The sequence below is a fragment of the Agelaius phoeniceus genome, chromosome 5 (assembly GCF_051311805.1).
Source record: "Agelaius phoeniceus isolate bAgePho1 chromosome 5, bAgePho1.hap1, whole genome shotgun sequence".
NCBI lineage: Eukaryota > Metazoa > Chordata > Aves > Passeriformes > Icteridae > Agelaius > Agelaius phoeniceus.
The window spans coordinates 15244925-15265935 of NC_135269.1; the positions used below are offsets into that span (position 1 = coordinate 15244925).

General features: G+C 42.0%; 1 protein-coding gene across 5 annotated transcripts in view; it reads right to left on the minus strand.

The window, feature by feature from the left end:
• Positions 1 to 21011, minus strand: part of ITPR2 (inositol 1,4,5-trisphosphate receptor type 2) — a 244723-nt gene that overhangs the window by 48209 nt on the left and 175503 nt on the right. For all 5 annotated transcript variants that reach the window (XM_077178364.1, XM_054631153.2, XM_077178365.1 and 2 more), the window contains 2 exons: positions 17862 to 17957; positions 16600 to 16719 (listed from right to left, as the gene is read on the minus strand). In XM_077178364.1, coding sequence (XP_077034479.1) covers positions 16600 to 16719; positions 17862 to 17957 — 216 coding nt within the window. The remainder of the gene's footprint in view (positions 1 to 16599; positions 16720 to 17861; positions 17958 to 21011) is intronic.

Below are 21011 nucleotides of genomic sequence, written 5' to 3' on the forward strand. Positions count from 1 at the left end.
CCAGCAGCTTTTGCAGCATGACCACAACAACTGCTTAGCAAGACAACTTGAATTCATCTCCTAGAGGTCCTTGCATGCCCCTCAAGACATGCTCTAGAATCAGGGAGAAAGAAGATGAGCCATTAGAAACAAGATAGTTACTGTTTAAAAATGCCCTTTCAACAGTGTTATTACTTTTGCCTTTCTGGTTTATTGGATGTCCCTCTGCTTCTGTACTTACAAAAGGGCAAGCAAGAGTGCCCAGTTCACCTTCTCTGTATCATTCATCATTCTGTACACTACTGTCACGTTCTCTTTTATTTGTCTCTTCTTTAAATTAAAACAATCCCTATCCTTCCCATCCCTCCTCAAACAGAAGACTCTCTGTGACTCAATTAGTTTCCCTGTCTATCTCCAAGTGCCCTTTACTTTGGCTATATCTCTTCTTTAAGATATGAAGAAGAGCACTGACTAGACAGAATGCAATCACACCGTGCTTGGAGTGATGAATTAGCATAACCAGGAGCAAATATATTCCCCTTTTATTATCTTCTGTAATACAGAGGAACTTTGTCTGTATCTTGACCTTTATTTCTCCAATGTGAACCATTAAGATTTTCAGTTTTCTAACAAATGACAAGTCAAGGACATACGGAGAGTTCTTATTAAAACTATGCCAGTTTGGAGTAAGGGACCTGCTATAGATTCAGAATTGGAAATGCCATTTGTAAACCATATAAAAACTCCAGATATTGCTTCCTGATATGCTTTGAACTGTCCATAACTTTTACTGTAGAAGTCTCTCTTGATAAGTATCAGTAACAGAAATTCCCTTATTACATGGAGTAGAAGGGAAAACAATGTCAACCTCTCATGCTCTAATGGGACTGGCTAGAACAGAGTGTTCAGAGCCTGCTGGGGATTTGAGATTGAGCATATTTTGCTATCAGGTTTCACATGAACAGCAGCCATGCTCTTTAAAACAGTGTGTATTTGGTGATCTGCACTGTGCTTTCTGAGGCTGTGACTGTCCCGGGCTGATATGTGAACAGAACCTAGCACTGCACAGCTGGGGCTTTCCAGCACAGCCACTGGACAAAGTGACCTGAAGAACAAGCCAGGATTTTCTGTGCCAGCCCCTCAACTGCCAGAAAAGACACATCAGAAACAACGAGGGATTTCTGACCAAGCTGGAGGAGCTGCAGCACATTTCAGATGGGGAACCTACCTAAAGGCACCAGCAATCTTCAGCTGGTAAAGCTGTATCTTCTTCACTCATAACCTCATTTCTCTCAGCTTCCAAATCTCTCAATATCCACTTACCTTCTGTGTACTCCAGACATTCAGACAGTAAGCTCAGGGCAAAGGGCCCATCAATTTTCTGCTCATAAATCAGTTTCTACACAGGATGGATTCCTCTACATCGACACAACAATAAGTACTGCTAATATTTCTGTATTGCCACAGCCACACTGATGAAAGAATGTTGTGGACAGCAATCTGAGAGAGCTCAGATCTGAAGCAGAGGCCCACAGTATGACACAGAACAGCTTTAGGAGTGCTGTTATTTGGCATCCATGGTGTTTTCTGAAGCTCTGCTCTCATGAACCTTCTTTTGCCCCTTAACGAGCTCAGAGGCCCACGTGGGCCAGGGGGACTGTGTCAACAGATGCCTTGACCAGGGCAGAGCATTTGTGAGATCAAAGACACAGCAATGAAAATAACAATGAAGTGACAAACTGCGAACCTCAAATACTGACAGCTTATCCAAGTTTATAATACACCCTAGGTGAGAGTTTGTGCGTGGTGGGTAAAGGCCGTGCAAGCTCTGAGTGATTTTTTTTTCATATTTAACTGCCGTGATGCAGTAAAGTGTTATATCCAGTGTGCTGCACAAACCTCTTGGGACAGCTGGAGGACATGGCATGGGATGGACATGGCTGAGAGCAACTACAATGAGAAGAACAGTTCCATTTATGTTTGCAAAGCAAAGCTCAAAAATGCACCTCAAAAATACACTGCAAGTGTAACTGATACAAAAAAAATAACCATCACTAGAGCTGGAATTTGCAAAGAGCCCCAGAAAAATCACCATTGTGGAGAAAACTCCCTCACTCACTCACTCACACATCAGCCATGCCAGTGACAATATTTTAAATGTCAACACTGTATTTTACTGCTCATCAAGGCGTGTAGGGACAAGAAGCAATAGCACATAATGGAACAGTGATTTCCAAAGAGGGGATGTGTAAGGCAATAGCTATATGAATAAAGATCATTTGGCTTTCAGTCAGCTCCCAAGGAAGGACTGCTGTTCATCTTGAAAGATTTTTACTTAAAAAATTTGGAAAACACTGTAATAAAGTATCAGTACAAAATGTGAAAGATTGAGGACAGACCAAGAACGCTGAAGACATTAATAAAGAAACAGTAGAGATAAATGACAGAATTACAAGTAATACTCAGTCTAAACTCCTGACACAACATGACTATAAAATCAGATCTGCTACTCATCTGGGATGCCATATATGATTAGCAGTGTGGAAAACCACAGCAGACCCAGCTTTTGCAATTAATATATGGGTTTTCTGCAGGCCTATAGTTTTATAGTCAAGATTACCTTGAACAAAAATGAAGTTATTTAAATGCTGCTAAAGAAAAGACTGATTTAAAGCTGTGAACACTCATTTCACCAGCCTGTCATTAACTCACTGACGTGGTATAGTAGATTGGTTTGCCAAAATACCAGTGTGTGAATATATGTGTGCATGTGGAAAAATTGCTTGAAAAGAGAGTTTTTCTCCCCTTTTCAATACTTCTGTAAAACACAGAGCCCCTCCATATTTTAATAAGGGTGTGTCAGTCCCTGGTTGTAACTTGTAAACTGCAGGGGCCTCTCAAGTTCTCATCCAAGGCATGAGGTCTTACCCAGTACACAGCTGAGATGGTTGTCAAAATTCCTGCTGATTACACCAGGCTTTGCTGAAGCCCCCAAAAGGACAAGAAATAGAAGAATAAAGTACAAGAAATACAAGCTATATATACCAGGTTGGAGACCCCCAAATTCTGAGAGATTTATTTCACTCCCCAGCATTTGAAAACTGCCAAACATGGCGGTGACTTTTTATAACAAGAATGGTAGAAAGGGATCTAAAGGAGTGAGGTTTAGTGTCCTGCAAGCAATCAGGCTTTTCAAGGAAGAGTCAGTTCACAAGCTAAGTGTCAAACACGTGATTTCCTAGGAAAGGTTGATGGAATAGTACAAAAAGCACTGGATAACTGGCTGAGAAGCAGAAATAAAGACACAAAGAGCACAAATAGCTCCTGTGCCTTGATACAATTTACATTTATAGTATTACTACTAAGCGTTACAAACATCTAAAAAAAAGTAGAAACAAAATTCTTGACATAATTATTATGCTTGTTCCAATTCTCTCAGTTCTTCTCCCAGCTGCAGGGCAGCAGTGAGGCTGGCATGTGATGGGGCACAGGGGCGCTCCTGGCAGGGAGAGGGCACTGGGTCAGGCGGCACCAGGAGTGTGCTGGGGACTGGGGTTTGTTTTGGGGAGGGAGCTGGGAGTGGACATGCCTGTAAGCTGTCACCCTGCACAGAGCCCTCTCTGCCCTTGCCTCAGTCCCCCTCTGGGGTGCCAGCCTGCTCCTCGAGCCTGTCAGGGCAGGGAGGCCACTCCACAGGCCTGGAAGTGAATGAACCACAGCCCGTGGGGGAAGGGAGGTGAGAGTGTTTGTGCCTGATGCCCAAGGTGTGACATCTGGGAGATGTGCTGCAAATTATCTCCATCCCTACCCTGTCAGTAACCACACACCTGCAGTGTGGGTTGCCAGCCCAAAGGCCAGTGGTCTTTCACCAGGGGAAATTGTGACAGAATGTAACTTGCAGCAACAGCAAAATAATGCTCAGATGAGTCTCACCTTGCTGTGCCAACAGGCTTGTGCAACTGGGGCTCATTTACAGCCTCAATCTCTTCCTCTTTAGTCCCCTTGGCTCCCAGAGCCAGGCAGTGTGAGATCTGGCACCACCAAACCCCCTCGCCAGGGATAACACAGTCAGCTCACCAAACACTTCATTTTCTGCTTAGAGAGCAAGAAAGGATAAAAAAGCTGGCTGGGGACTGACAAGAAAACCCCCAGGGACTGAGAAAAAACAGCCAAGAGAAAGTCAAGGGAGCAGAAAACAGGATGGGTGACAGACAGAGGAGCATAGGAGACAGAAAGGGAGCTCCTCTTCCTTGGTGTGCCAGGACCTCACCACGTGCCAGCTCCCTGGCCAGGGCAAAGGAGAACATTCCAACTCCACCAGTAAACAAGGAGAGAAAAAAGCAGGGAAAAAGGAAATGTCATCTTAACCATAACTGAGCAGAAATTTTTATTCCAAGTAGCTGTACTAAAAGCAATAACAACTCCTCAGCTCCCCATGTTCCAATCAAAACTGAATGGTGCTTTCTGCAATACACAGGGCAACTTCCTTTCCAGAAGTCATTACAGTTTTATAGAGCGGCACCTTTGCACTCTGCCACAAAGCAATCTGTTAACAAACATTAGGAACAGCAGGGATGGAGCAATGGGAGACTCTCAAATCAAGTATTCATTGATTTCATTTAGACAATTATACCGTGCAGAGCAACCAAAAGGGTTTAGAGTTAATCTTTCCCTGATGGCTTGTGGTACATGAGCAGGTCCCTGGGTGGTCCAGACGCTTTGGATTCTGTTGCTGGGTCTTCCACGGCCTCGTGTAACCTCTAAGGCACCAACTCTCCTCCCCAGCCTCCACATGGGGCACACTACAAATTGTGGCTAATAGTGATCTACCTCACAGGGGAGAAATAAAACACCTCAATATTATCACATAAAAGAAACCACCACAGCTAAGTGAACTCTATCACTATTATGTTTGCAGCCCCCCATAGTAATTTCATTGCTATTTTTGTTGTGGTTTTGCTGTTCTTTTTTACCCTGATGAAAACCAGCAGAAGACAAAATGACTTGTTAATATTTCAATGAACTTTACTTCCACTTGCCTTCGTTTTAATTTCTTTTGCAGGCAAAGCTGAGTTCCAAAAACATGAAGTGCACACATGTGTGGGGAAGTTCAGGTCAGCCAAAATGCGCTGCAACCAAACAAAATTAATTTGAGGTGGGTGGATGTGAAACATCTCCACAGGCTACATGGAAACTGTCACAGGCAGCTGTGCCTGCTTGAGTCAAACCAACCCAATGCATACGCATGGATTTTGGTTTACACTGGCCATACCAGACAGCAGTGGACACAGGATGTGGACAGCAGTATCCAATCCAGAATATTCCAACAGGAGGACAGTACTGCACTCAGAGACTGCCTCTCGTGATTACTGTAAGCAAAATTTTGCAAATTTGCAAATACAGGATAGAAGGAAATCTGATGATGAAAGTGTCAGACATGATTTAGGGAGGTAATGACAAAGTTCAGTGGAAAAGAAAGAAGAGTTTCTGCAATCAGCCTTCTTCAGAGCAGAAGGAGAAGATCCCAGCCACATGCTACTCCATAAAAGGCAGACAAAACCACTGGCACCAATGTTGTATAGACACAGTCTGGGAAAGGCCCAAACCAGCAGGTATATGGATCCCAAATCCACACAGCGAGAGAACCAGTCACCTCTAAAAGCCACCAATGCTTTATATACATCCAAAATACATAAATACACTTGAGATAAGAGAACTGGGAAAGGCACATCCTTTTCAGGAACTCTTAAAATCCTTTTGCTCCCAAGCCCTTCACTTTCTAATGTTTCTCTTCTCTGCGGAATGAGACACTCTGCCAGCTATCCTCTTCTGTCTACTATGTGGCTTCTCTAGAAAAGGCAGGCTAGCACAAACAAAAGGAGGAATGATAAACAAAAGGCTGACTCTTACTTTGGGGGCAATGTGGTGAGGGGAACCACAGCTTCAAGTTTTTATGAATGGACAGACTTCCTTCTGTGAGCCATAAGACCAGGAGATGTTGACTGGCACTCAGCATCCCTTCCTCTGGCACCATGAGCAGAAAGTTCCTCATGGGTTGATCCTTCCAGAATGGACTCATCCTCTTCTTCAGGATCTACCCACTCTTGTTTTCTCTCTTACATTTTCAGGATAGTGCCATGGTTTCTTTGGCACGCTGTGACCCCTTCAGCTGGATGCAGTTCACCAACCCAACCTGACATCATCACCAGCTCTGCCATAGGCAGGTGTGGTTTGGAAGACAGCCCTTGCAAAGGCTGGGATAAACCATCTCCCTGTCTTCAATGAGGCACATGGAAGGGGCTTAACTCCTCAGCTGCAGCCTGGAATCATGGCTCAGACTCTGGGATTCAAGTTACATTGATGTCAAACCAAAAACCCTGCTCTTAGCCAGGCCTGTTCACATCCCAATTTCTCAACACACAGTTCCACAACACTCAAAAAAGCATAACTTGCTCATTCAGAGTCAAAAACATACAAGACTGAAGCAGCAAGCTAACAGCTGAAGCTGAAACCTGTTGAATTCCCAGCAGACATGGATTTCGTACTATCTGCTGGGCCTGACTGTGCATTGTAGGGTACAAAACAGGGCAGTGTACAAGTGTGGAGATGGACAGGCACTGAGAGATGACTCCTCTCAAACAGTTACAGTGGTGAGATTTTCCAACATTTTCAACCATGCTGTTGAATGTCTGCCTCCCCCTCTAATCAGCAGAGCAAAAAATCCCTAAAAAATAAAACTAGGAGCATAGGACCAGAGAGAAGAGAATGCAAAATGATGAGTTATTCATTCCAAGTCTGTATTATGGCTATTGTCCTCAGGAGAGCACTTTCACCTGGCACCTATGAAATAAGAGTTCTTGGTAGGAGTAAAAATTTAATCTCTCTCCTTATCAGATATTCACAAATAATGCTGTTTTACCCAACCAACTTAAATGGTGTTCAGCAGACCCAAAGACAGAAAAAGCTGGGAAGATTTTTCAAATGAAGTTCATTTAAGGTTACCACAAACCATCATTTGTGAAACAAACTCTGAAAATCCTTGCCCATAGAAAAAGGCAGAGAAAAGGCTTCTTTAACCCCAGCTTGATTAGATGCTTATCTGTGTGCAGGTCTGAAGGTGACCATAAGTAACTGATCACCTCACTTTTGGTGTAGAAAAGCATAATCAGCTGTTAAAACTAAATTTCACAGCTGGACACTTTTATTCAGTATCTCATAAAGCTGCCTCAGAGAAAGTGCAAGGTGAACCTCATTTTCACTTTTCTGCACTGTGTTAAATAAATGAAATACAGAGGATGGCAACTGAGCTCTACTGATTTGTAGATTACAAATTCAGATCTTGTCTGAAAAACTCTATAGTGACTGAGATACCTAATTAAATTGTGACATCAGAGGAGATGAGAGTTAAAACGGAGCAACTGTGAGGAACAGACATATTTTGACATTCTGTTTAATGCTCTTTATTTTTGTTAACCTGTAATTACTTCAATGACTACTGAACATAAAAAAGTATGTCTTTGTTAGAGAAGATGCCCCCCCCCCCCTTGATTTTAATTAAGGTGTAGGATTTCACAATGCAGATATCTGAGGCCTATTAGAACTGCTCTGATACTATTAAGTGAGACCAGATTTCACTTCCATGGTATTTCCAAGGTTACCTCACTTCCCCTCAAACCAAACCCCAGCTTAGGGTAAAATGTTTTAGTTGGGCTGTACTTAGAAGAAAAAGGTGCACCTTGGTTCACTTGAAGGTTACCTCTAATGGAAAAGCTCCAGCTCTGTCTCCAGTGCAGGAACTCAACACTTTGTGTAAATCAACTTCCTTGATGAGGGGAGTTTGCAGCAATTTGAACAAAATAGCTTCATTACATATATTTCTGAGCCAGTGAAATGTGCACACAGAACTCAGGGCTGGCTGAGTCTGCAGTGTGCTTTGAAGGGTGGCTTTGGAAAGATGGCACTTTGTGGTCCCACATTTATTGCCTCTCAACAGCTTCTGGATTGAGTTTACTCAGTTTCCGAGGAAAATTATGCTTAATTCTACATAATGCTTCTCCAAGCAATTTCAATCTAAAAGTTTAAAGTCAAGCCAACCTCCCTGTGACCCCTATATCATCATCTTAAAGCATGACAAACATGAGCAGGCAGCTCCAGGGTAAGAGTATGGTTTGAGGGCAACAGGGTAAGTTCTCTACCAATATAAATCAGTATAAATCAGAATTACTTGCTTACTTTGAGTGGAGGCATTCCCATGTAGACCAGCTGCGGACACAGCTGAATGAAGAGCCATTCTACAAGTGGGAAGAGAAGGAACTGCCTCATGGGTGACAGAGAACCAAAGGAGGACTGAAGTCCCTCTGTCCACCCCATGCTGCTTCAGACAGCAATAAAAAGGTAGTGTGGTTATTGCTAGGACAGGACTGCAAACAGAGCCTGAGAGCAGAGAATGTCTTGAACAGTATTTCATTGTCCCACAGCCAATTTTCAGAGTAAAACCACAGACTAATGTGAAGATTTCACAATGCAGACATTTGACAAAGAAAGGATATTTCTTCTGGTGTAACGTTTGGGCCCCGACACCAATTCAACATATTTCCTAATGACAAAAAATCTTGTAAACCACAAAACACAAGGATTACAGAAGTTAAAGATAGAAGAAGAAACCCACAAAGCAGAAATATTAAGGCCACCTGTGCACTAGTGAAATGTGCAGTTGCCACAGTCAAAGAGGATATATCCCTCATTAACATTACATATAATAAATCACACACATATGTAGAATAGACACTTCATCTTATTCTAGAGAAGTAGAACCAGAAAAATTAAAATAAGCTAAAGTTTTTGTGGCCAGTCTATGGTAAAAAGCTCTAGCCTGAATCCTAGCAGCTCTTAGCCGCCTAAGTCAACACAACACCAGATGGAAAACAGAGGTTCCCATTAGATCCCTATCAAAGCCAGGACAGGACTCTGAGGTGAATGCTTCCAAGGAGAAGGGGAGAAAAAGAAAACATCAAAGGACAAGTTGCCAAGGTTATAACCTGAGACCTAACATCAGCCAGAGAGGTTTATTTAACCTTTCAGGTGCTCATTAGTGTCAAGCCCTCGTGGCAGCCTCCATGCTGCCTCTCCATCCTGCAGCTGGCTGAACGTGGAGTTATATCCCATCCTAATGAGCCACAAGGAGGGTGATGTGCGTCACTGGCTTCTGTTTCAATCTTGGCAATCTCAGTGCAAAAGCCTTGCAACATCTTCTGATTCTCCTGACATTTAATTAGCTGGTGTCATTTTGATGCCATAGCCTGTCTCATCAGGATGATAACTACAAAACAACATGTGGAGCATAAAAGTTCCATGAAAAGTTTCAGGTCTGGCAGCCAAGCTTACGAGTCCCCTGACAGTCACGGTTCCTGGGACTGGTTCCCATTAGCTCTTTGTTTTGGCACTGCTATCAGCAAGAGCTTCTCTGTTAAGGATAGAGAAACAAAAAAACACCCAAAAACTGCAAAGCTCAGCGTAGCCTTGCAAAAAATGACATCCTTTAGCTTGAAAAATTTTACCTGTCCTGCAGAAAGAGAGCATCCTCATTGCACAAACTCACACCTATTCATCCCGAAGGACAGGTTTATCCTACAGTATAGAGTCCATCATCTTCTGGCCTCAAAAGGCAGTCCTATATATTTAATTGTGTACAATGTTTTTCTCTATTTGTCATCTGGTACTTGGGAGGACAATCTCCAACAACACCTGCCAACTGCTTCTTGTCCACATCAGCTGCACAATTTGACAATGGTCATTGCTACACAAAATGTGAGCCATCTACATTTGCACTCAATATAACCTGTGGTCTTTTTTCCAAAACCCTAGTCTCATACATGAAAACTTTTTTTTTTATTTTTGAGAGTGTACCAGTTAGAGATGTGGAAAAATTCAAATGAACCAAGACGTTTCCTTCACAAAACAGAATCAACTGAAAATCTTTGTCATCAGAACCTAGGCACAAACACAAACTAATGTTTTGTAAAGACAGACATGCAACTACCTGAGGCAGAGGATGAGCAGAAAGAACTCCACAAGCTTTAAAAATTTACTGAACCAGTGTGGTCCCCAGACCTCAGCTCATCTGGAGGATCCTTGCCTGAGCTCAAAGTTGCTTCCCAATTGGATAAGCTTATCTTTTAAAGCAAAATGCTCTGGGAACTCACAGCTCCCACAGGGACAGGGAGATTACTTTTAGGCAAATGTTATGGCCCAGTTATGGCAACACCACTATCAAGGGTGAAGGTGTTCTTGCAAGACTTTTCCACTTGTTTTCTGTTCAACTTATTTCCAGGGTATAACCATGATGTTACAATTTCAGCCAGTTCATGCCCACTGCAGACTACTGGGCTGTAAATGCTCCCACCAGTTCCCTATCTTAAACACCATTTCTGGTGCTTTTTTGCTGTGTCTGAGAGAAGGTGCTTGTCAATGCACATTACCGAGCACCTAATTTCTGCCTTCCTCAGCAACGTTTCTTTTAAAAAGTCAAATTTCACCCTGAATTTACGTCTGACCACAATCACACTTCATGCAGGACAGTGTTTGGTTCAGAGAGCTTTGGAGGAGTCACATGCAGTGATCCTAGTCCACATTTGGAGGCCCACATTTACAGTGTTACTTCTTATTTCCTCACACATTAAACCATGGAAGATCTGCACCCATCATAAGAAAGGTCTTGGCATGGAATCCCTTCACCTGGCTTGAATTATATTCAGGTCAAGACAAATGGAGGAGTAAAAGAATCCACATGTACCTTTTAGTGTAAGTTTTAATAATTGTCTTTTATTTTATACATGCACACACACACTCAAGGGAAAAGAAGGATGGTCTAAGTTAATATGTCTAAAAGTTAAAATACAGCAAAGTGGAGGAAATCCAGGAACTGCTCCAAAGTACAACACCAAAAATAATCACTCACAAAAAAAATCTTAAGCCCTACAATACCTCCCTCACACACAAACATATTTGCACCCATTACCTTATGAAAGCTCTTCTTGCCTCAGCAAACCATACCAGTAGCAGCACGGGAAAGTTTATTTGAAAAACACACATTAGCATGTCTCTAAAAGACTTCTGAAGTACTAATGTGCTCAGTGATTATGCACTACCCAACAAATGCCAATTTTCCACGTTAGCAAAGTGGCTGGGAGAGAGTGAGCATAGGAGGGAAGCCAACGTGGCAGTCAGAGCAAAGCACTGAGGATCAAACAACCAGACTTTCTTCCCATGACAGCTCTGATTTGCTGTCTGTGCCTGCTTCTGCCTTGGTGCCTTTATCTGTGACACCAGCTAGCACCACCTACTTAAAAAGGGGCAAATGAAATTAATGAGAGCTTTTAACTGCTCCAAAATCTTGTAGAAAGTAAGATTAATTCTTTAAAAATTTCTGAAACAATTATTATCGTCATTTCTTTGTTCTGCTGGAGCATGTGAGAGTCCCACAACCATGCAGCTGTAGGCACAGTACTGATGTGGAAAGTAAAGGTGGTCCCAGTCCTGGGTGTACTCAAGTCTGATGAAAGCTACAGAAAGACAGACTACAGAGAAAGCCACTGAAACAAAAAGCTTTGTGCTTCTTAGAATTTTTCCTATTTGGATAGCTATTTTTTTTTTTTAGCTGTCTTTATTTTATCCTTAATGAATGTATCATATCCAAGTCTCATTATCAAACCTCTCCTATTTCAAATGTTAAAAAAAGTAACTTTTAAAAAATAGCTGGTAGTGTATGCCCACTCCCAAACTATAAATCCATGCCATCAATTATTGCCATTTTAATTGCCCAGTTAGCAAATATCCTTCATCTGTCTACACTATTAAGCAATGAAGTAAACATGGCAGTAAGACATTAGTTTGATAATACTTGCCAAGTTTGATAAAAAAAATCTTGATTCTGTTATTAATATACTAACAAATATATAAGGCTGAGTGACTTATTTTGCTCAGCCCATTTAAAACTAGCACCAGAGAGGAAGATGTGTGTCCTTAGCAGCACCTGCAGTAAGAACCTTACACTTCACAGCAGATTTTTCCTTGGTTTAAGAACTTATAAATGGAAGGAGACTTCCAACTGCGTTAGTCTATCAGAAGATAACCTGGTTCAAATTTGTCTTCACTGCACTGATATCAGACAGTGATAATTCTTCTAACCTTATGGAGTGAGGAAATATTTTTCATTACGTCTTGGTGGCATCAGATAATTGTATAAATATAAGTAGTTTACTTGGTTGGGATTTAAATAATATTTTAGCTTAATCTCATTGGAAAAAAAACCAACCAAACAACCAAACAAATAACCTTCTATTTACCTGGAAGTGACAGAAGTATCATGGAGTTCCAAGACTTGTGCTCCCTCTCCAACAGTACTCAGAGTACTTAAGCAGGAACTTAAAATTGAGAAAATTCTGCTAGCCTGAGAGCACAGAACATGCATCAGGAAAGGGGTGACAGGCTGTGTCAGTAGCCCTCCACTCCTGCCACAGCCTTGGGAACCAGGCAGAGGAGTTTATAAGGCATTGGAAATCTGAAAGTTTTGTTACAGTTTGCTCTCTTACTCCCCCCACCCCTCGCATCCTTCCAGACCAAGGACATCTCTCCACAGCTCTGCAGGCAGATGAAAGTGCACACTTGCCATGCTGCAAGCTAACAAAAAGCTATGTCAACTTATTTCACATTCTTGTGACCCTCATGAATAAAGCCCCTGCTGAAAGATACAGTGGATTAGCTTGGGCTCCATGCCTGATTTAGAGACTTTGCATGAGCTGAAAAACACAAATACTCCAAGTATTTTCTGTTATATGCATATACATATATATATATATGTATGTATGTATATATATATATACATATATATCTATATATATGTATGTGTGTGTGTGTATATATATGTGTCAGTGTGCATACAGACTACAGGAGCCTCTAGTTATAAGCACTGCCTTATCTTGCTTCACAGTATATCAAAGGGATCATGAACCTCATGGAAATACTGCCAGTGAAGTACTGTGTTTTAGTTTACAAACTTCTGAAGTACTTTGTTATGACTAACAGAGAGCCAGCTCAAGCAGTCACCTGAAAAGCCAAAGGATTTCTCTAGCTTTTTCTAATCTTTTTCTTTGTGTAACCATTTAAAAACTTGATTCTCCTACACTAATGCTCCTGCAGATAAGGACAAGAATGAAACTTTTTTTTTGTGCTTCTGTGTCAAAAGCTTTGGTAATTTCCTACAGGGACATCACATCAAGATGAAGTCTCTTCGAGGACAGCCTTACTAACTTTGCAAAACAAAGTGTGACCAGCTCTGACACAATCTCTTAAGAGAACAGCAGCAGAAATACCATACCTATTGACTGAAGGAGAATTGGTATGGAAGAGAAGTGGTACAAGAGGTGCTGGCCCCGTCCATAACACACCTCTGGCACTCACCTGAGACTACTGCAAGGTCAAGGCTTGGCTCTGAGCATGACATTTGAACCAGAGAAAGAAAACAGAATCTCCTCCGTGGATTGTCAAGAGAATTGTGAGCCCTTTCTACCTACCAATAGCAGGCTTATTTTTCCAGGATGTGACCTAAAGCACCAGCTTGTGTCACTGCTCCACAAGCAGCTGGAGAGGAGCTAGGTCTGGAAGGGCCCTAAAACCAGGCTGCAGCTCAGGGCAGCTCCTCATGGACAGCTCAGTTCTGCTTTCTCCCCATGGCCCTCCCTTCTCCCCTCGGCTCAAGGAAGAGCAGGAAAAGAGAGGAGCAGCAGAGCCCAGACAGCCCGGGGGCAGTGCAGGGGAAGCAGCAGAGCCACGGCACGTGGCACACCAGAGGAAGATGAAGAAATAAGGGAAAGAGAGGACAAAGAACCATGTGGAGGATGTGTGATCACTGGCATGACACAGCTGCTGTACCCACACACCTCTGTGTGTGCACTGTGTGCAGGGGCACATTTAGGGCAGGGGCTGGGAGGCTGTAAGGAAGATTTACTAACAGAAATCTCTGCCTTGCTTGTGACACATGTACAACTTTCTATGCTCTGTGGGTCAAACATTTACAAGAATGCTTCTTGCTTCTGGTAAAATCAACCACAGGGAGGGCAAGGAAGGATGTAGTGGTGGCAAAATGCAGAACCCAGCTTTGCCCTGAAGAGTGCAACGACAAAAACTGAAAGTTGGAGCTCCCCAAAATAAACTGTCTGTGTTTGAGGACTGCAACAGAAAAAAGGGGAACTCTGAGTCTTGATTCTGCTATTACAGAGGGACCAAAAGCTGTAACTGGAGTAAGTGGTCACCAGGAAGTGTAAGGAAAGTGACTGAAGAGCCGCTGAAAAAAGGTAAGTCAGATGAAGTGCCACAGCAAAGAAATATTATGTAAATCAGGTCAGCTAAGCCAAGCAGAAGGCCCAGGCACCAAAAAGCCACTCTGACAGCAAAGCAGAAAGTGTTTGGAGACTGAAGCCAGCAAAGGAACCCAGCAACAATGGCCTTACTGAGGAGGGTCCATGCTCGTATCCTGCCCATCCCAGGGTGAGCAAAAAGGGCACACATGGAAAGAGTTTGGGGTCAAAGAGTAGCAGCTCTGTGCCAAGAATTGTAGCATTTCATTAGCAGAGGACACAGAAAGGCCCCAAATTGCCTGTCCTTGCACTGCTTTGTTTTGATATGGGGCTTGACATGGGTGCAAATCTATTGCAAACACATGTACTATGTTACAGAAATGCAAGAAAAAGAAAACAGTCTTTTTTTTTTTTTTTGTAAAAAAGATGGATATTTTTACAGCATACACAGCCAATCATGACATTTAATTTTACAGAACAGGAAGGAGCTCAGTAAGTTGCTGTAAAAATATCCACCCTTATGCAACCAAAACAGCAGCTATGGATCAGGAATAGCTGTGGAGTGGCACCATGGACCTCTCCAGCACTGCAGATATGATCCTAGGGACAGAACTTAACCTACACCTCAGCCAGCTGGTGTACCCCTGGCAGTGACCTCTTGTGTAAAATGACCCCAGAAGTCACTTTATATATAGCTTTAGGCCCATATTCCACTCCCCCAAACCATATTTTCCATGTCACAGACCCTGTTAAGTAATTTAACACAAACTGTAGGCAGAACACAGAAAATACCAGCATTTCAATTTGGCAGGCATTTAAATTTTCATTATAAGCATTCAGACAATGAGTAAATTCAGACAAGGTAAGGAGCTGCAGATGCTTTCTAAAAATACTGTCATCTATGATGGGTATCTCATGTACAGCCCCAGACACAGCAAAAGAGTAGAACATGGTCAACCACACCACTACCAACACAATAACAATACCTACTTATTTAAATGTTCTGTGAGCACACCAGCATAACTCAGGAACTGTTTTTCTGCATTCCTTGCTTGAAAAAAATATTGCATAACACTACTGTAACTATAGATTGTTTTCTTTTTTTTCCACCGAGTATTCAATTCCTAACAACACTTAATAAACATAAGGAATGAGGAACACTCCCTATCCCCATCTGTTTATTTCTTCTTAGAGAAAAAGATTTTTTTTTAAATTTGGCCCTTATATGAAATACCAAATGCTGTAATTTATGATATAACCAAGAAGTTTGTGGTCCTTATTCTTTCAATTACAAAAAACTTTTCAATACTCTGAACATAATTGAAAGATAAACTATTTTTGACACCAGCTACTCTGAAGAATAAACATCCCATTAAATAACAACCTCCAGTGTACATTCTACCTTTACCAGTAGAGAAGTAAAAGTGATCGGAAAATGCCTGAGGGCACTCCAGCATAATTTGAAAGGAGAAAGCAGTGAAAAGGCCCAATTATTCTTATTGGCAAAGTAATATTTCTAAAATAATAGGAATCTTCTGAAATCAAGTTCAGTTGGTATCACAACGGAAGGAACTATTTGAAATACACCAGTAATGGTAACACAATTTATTATTTGATTGATATAAATGATCTGTTAATGTTAAAAGAAGACAGAGCTAAGCAGACAGTCACTGTTCTGCTCTACATTGCTATTTCACACAAATAACAATTTGTGTGAAATTTCTCCTCAGTGGGAGGACCAACATATTCAGGATCTCCCTCCCCTTGGACAGGGAATGGCTCTCAAGGTTGCTTCTCAAGACTGAGGGATTCCTTACTATAAGAGACTCTTGGTAAGTAGTTCAGAGTATGCTAAACTCTGAATTCTTGCTAGCTAAATGATATAATGGATTGATCATGTGCAGACAAACCTTCAGCCAAACAGTTAGGAAAAGCTGGGATTAAGACTGGATCCAGCTGCACCTAAACTCCCATCTGAGAAGGAGTTTAGAATGCAAAGGGATCCTTCCTTAACATCATGACTCAACAGGAAGGTCTCCCTGACAGTGTGGGCTGAGCCTGTCCTGTATGCAGCAAACAAGCAAGTGTGCCTCGCCATTGAACCTTGTTAACCCACTGCCACATCTGCTACCAAACTTTGGTTTTCATCAATAAACACATTGTTACTTCTCTCTTACCCCTGAAGTGCATGACTCCATCTGTGACAATGTGGAGTCTATCCATGTAAAGCTCTTCTGGAAGCTGTCACAAAACAAATAAGACATACCTGATGTGCCAAAATATAGATATTATGGCCAACATCTTTTGGGGAGATGCCATCATCTCCATTCTCCTCCTCGTGGTCACATTCCAGACCTTGGTTGTAGGCATTCTTCATCACATCCACCTGCAACATAAACCCAGTCAGGGAGAGATGAAATAAATGTGGTTCTTGGGGAAAAACTACACTGTGTTTGAACACAGCCACTTTGCTCAGCTCCAGTCTGCATGGGTGCCCTGCAGTTCTGAAAGAAGAGCGAGCAGCCTGAGAAACACTTTCTGAGTAAGACAAGCTTGAAGGATTTATGAAGTTCCAAACCACTACATTTTTCATCAGCAACCATGAGAAAGGAAGAGGAATGATGGGCTTTTGTGAGCAGGTATTTTCACAAATGCTTGTCTAGATATGGCAGGGACTGTTGTGTAGCATTAGGAGTGTAGCCATGATCTTCTGGCCACAGCAGGCAGCAACACAATTTCACAGGAAAAACCACACCTAAGCCAAAAAGGAAAGGAAGATCTGGGCAGGGTGCCAAATATTCAAAAGCCTCTTAGAGGACCACCATACGGTTCTCCACACAAGGCCTGATCCTGCAGCTGTACCCTAGGGATGGCCTCATCCTGCTGAGATGCCACCTCAGTGGTGATTCCCTGAAACCAGCAACCAGCAAGGGCTCTGCCTAAGGGCAGGGAAGATGTTCCCAGATTCTTCCCCAGAATCCCTCAAGAACTCCCAGATCTCTCAGTCTCTGTTGTTACACAGACAAGTGGTATTGGAAATTACTCCCCCAGATTTCCAACCTATTTAAAGTTCCTGGAGACCTCCATAAACATTAGTGTTGTTCCAAAACACAGCAACAACTGCTTGGAACTCTCTTTGTTCACAAGACATAAATAAATAACATACACGTATATTAAATATATGTCCACACACACATTTCTGTTAGCACTGCTTCACAAACTGTACAAGCTTAATTTGCCAGCCCCTGACAAACTGCACTTGAAGACAGTCTACCAGAATATGATAATTTAGTTAGGAAACAATTAAAGAAAAGTGCTTGGAACGGATAAAAATAATGAAGTCGTAAAGACTGAAATCAGGCATGCTTGATCCTTTTAAAGTAATTTTGTGAATTAGTACTATCCTGATACATTGTGCCACCATACGCTGCCAACACTTCTCAGCTTAGATACAGATCATTTTAAAAATGTTTTAATGACAGATTTTTTTCAGCCAAAAGATTTATGAATATTCACAAGTTTTCTCACCAGTTCTCTTGGTCTCATGTTGAAAAGGATTCTTTCCGCATTCTCACTGTCTTGCCTGCTTTCCATAATAGCCAGCAAAAGCTTGGAGGCATTGTTCTGGAGATACAAAACCAAATTAATGCAAATTTTAAATCTCTTTCATGGATTAATGACCCTTGCATTTGTTTTAATTGAGATTATGAGGACCACTTTTTACTGGATAAGATTTTCAACCACTTGCATCTTTTATTTTACTGACATATTTAATAGGTTTTTTTTAGTGTCAGCATACTGTAACACTAACTCTGCACATTATATTGGAATGAAAATTTTAAACACTGAAAAATATTTTACTTAAATACAGAGTGTTGCTGCAGACTGTGCATACAAAATTAAATTCCATTTCCTTTCCTTATTTCCCACCTAGCAATTTTTGCCTTGGCTTTCTGTTAAAACAAGACTCAATAGAGGTAATTACAAAACATATTACACAGAAGGTTTTATCATTCAGGCAGGTTTCCTTCCCCCTTGGTTTTTATGAAGTCCAGCTGGTTATTATTTGAAAGGCTGCAAAATAACCTGTTTTCATGCACTCCTGAGATTTTGTTTCACTACTAAATATTCCTGGGGGAATATATAAAGACAACCTTTGCTTTGTCAGCTGGCTGCTTTTACCCAAGACTCAGGATTACACAGCATGAGCTTTAGCTGCAGTAGTCCAGTGCAGCTCAGAGACCTGCCTGTCTCCCTGTTAAATCAGCTGTGGTGAAGTGGAGAAGAAGAGTGGTTCTGGAGCTTTGGCTGCTTTCTGGCAGAGCAGGGTTGCCTTGGCTGACCTGTCACAGCATCCCCATCATTCCCTGTTACAGACGGAGCTGTTGGAACACTTGGAAGCAGAAGACAGTCCCTAGGGAAGAGGTAGGGGCCAGGAAATATGCCCACCCACCCTACAGCCTCATTCTCAGCTGCTTATTACCATTATCAATGATTCCAGCCAAAATTTCTCCAGTGAGGGTGTGCCTCAGACAATTGGCATGGGCACTTTCACAGGAAAAGGGTTCAGCTGCTTTTGGGACCGGGGCAAAAAGAAAGATGTTATTCCCTACATGTTTAAGCAACTTGTGTTTTAAGCAGCCTTTGTATCCACAAGTTTTGATAATAGACCTAAAAATATGGAGCACTAGAGGCCAATAGAACAATCACACGAGTTGTAATCTCCCAGTCAAACTTGTCCAACTCAGAAGCATTTAGTAAATTACAATTTGAGTACTATAGAGCAGAAACACACTCATTTCACAGCTAAAAACTCACAAGGGTTATTCTTGGTGAGCACAGAATCACAAAACTGTGCAGGGTGGATCATAAAACCATACACTAAAAGCTGTCCTCTGGACTAAGATTCCAGCAGTCCAGCCCCTGTTCAAAGCAGCCTGCTCAGGGCTGTGTTAGGCTGAGGATTAAACACCTCTGACTGGAGGACTGAAGGTAAATGGAAGGAGAGTAGATTAGAATGAAGAGTTGTATGTAACTGGTGAATTAAAAACTTCTGGGAGAAGAGACTGGGAGTAAGATAGAAGCCAGGAGAGAGGAGCCTGGGCTTGCCAATGAGATAAGGACAAAGAAAAAGAGATGGGAAGAAAAGACCTAACTGGGACTGGCTCAAGGAGAATAGCACTCCATATGAGTTTTGCCATGTCCCTTTCCTTTTGCTTCTAAATCAAATCAGGACCATCCATGGGAAAGGTCTAATCAGACTCTCTACCTTGCAACCAACACTGCAGAAGTTGAATGTGCACAGTGAACGAGAACAGGGGGAGGGAGAGAACAGCATTTTGACGAGGATTCCTGACAGGATGCTGCTCTGAAAAGCAGGATGCTTCATCTTCTGCTGCAGATTTCCCTTACAGTGGTGGCCAAGTCAGTAGTGGTAGCATTGACAGGATCTCAAACTGAGGAGGAGGGAAGGGGCCATGCCAGGTTCCCAGGTAGCTTGGTAAGGAAAGGGAGGGAACAGGAGGAAGGCATCAGTCCACTCACTCATGGCTAAGGAGGACTTTGAAGCTCTTTGCCAGTGCAGACAACCCTGGAGATGGACAGAAGCCTGCTGCAGCTTCCAGGAAGCTGGGAAAGGTAGAGGATAGGTAGGACTCTGTGTCATCAACAGCCAGCTTCTTGCTACTGACTCAGCAGAAGTGCCTTGCTATGGCATAGAATTACAGCAGGCATTTGTGATGGTTATTTGGCTACTTATTCCTCACTTTCTGCATATCTGGAGAGCCTAGGATCTAATCCCAAACATCAATGTGAGGAAAACATCAATAAGGAAAAGACATTCATCACTTGGAAAACACAGCACAAAGTTCATAACACATAAGTACAGTGAAAAATCAATTTCCAGGTGCTAAAAAACAGCGCAGCCCAAAGAACTTCTACTCTTCATTTCACCTTTACCTGGGCTCCCGTCTCATCTCCTGATAAAAATTTTGGAAAAATAAATTAATGAGTGAAGCAACTAGATACAGCTATGAGGGAAAAAAAGAAGATACTTGTCTTAGATTCTCTGTACTCTTAGACTGGCAATGTCTCTTCATCCTGTCACTCAATATCTGTGGCAGATACTGAGCTCTTACTTTGTGCCAGGGCTTACATACTGGGCAGTAAGGAATGCCAGGGGGTCACACTTGAAATAAAAAGAAGCAGAATTGAACACTGTCCATCTCTGCACTCAGTAAACACTGTCTGCTCTGCTCACTAAATGATTCAGGAGTCCACTGGAAAATGTAATCCATGAAGATGTAATTAAATGCCACATCAAAAACTAAGTGCAAAACAAGCTAAACTAAGATGGCATGGGAAAATAGAACTCCGCACTGCCTTTCCTGTGGTTGGAGGGTGTAAGTTCAACATATAATGCTCCCTGAAAACAGTATCTGAGCTTGTTTGTAAGTGTAAATGTATAGGCCTGCATACTTTGAATTCTGTATTTTCAGTGCAAAATTTATGTATTTGCAACTTCAAAGTTGCCTGTGAACACTGACAGTTAAACATTACTTGGTAAACTCATTGCTTTATTACTTCAATGTGTTGCCACTCAAAATCAAAACCAGCAGCTTCTTAATTTGGATCCAATTATTGAGATCACATCTTGCAACGTGTCCACATCCAGTACAA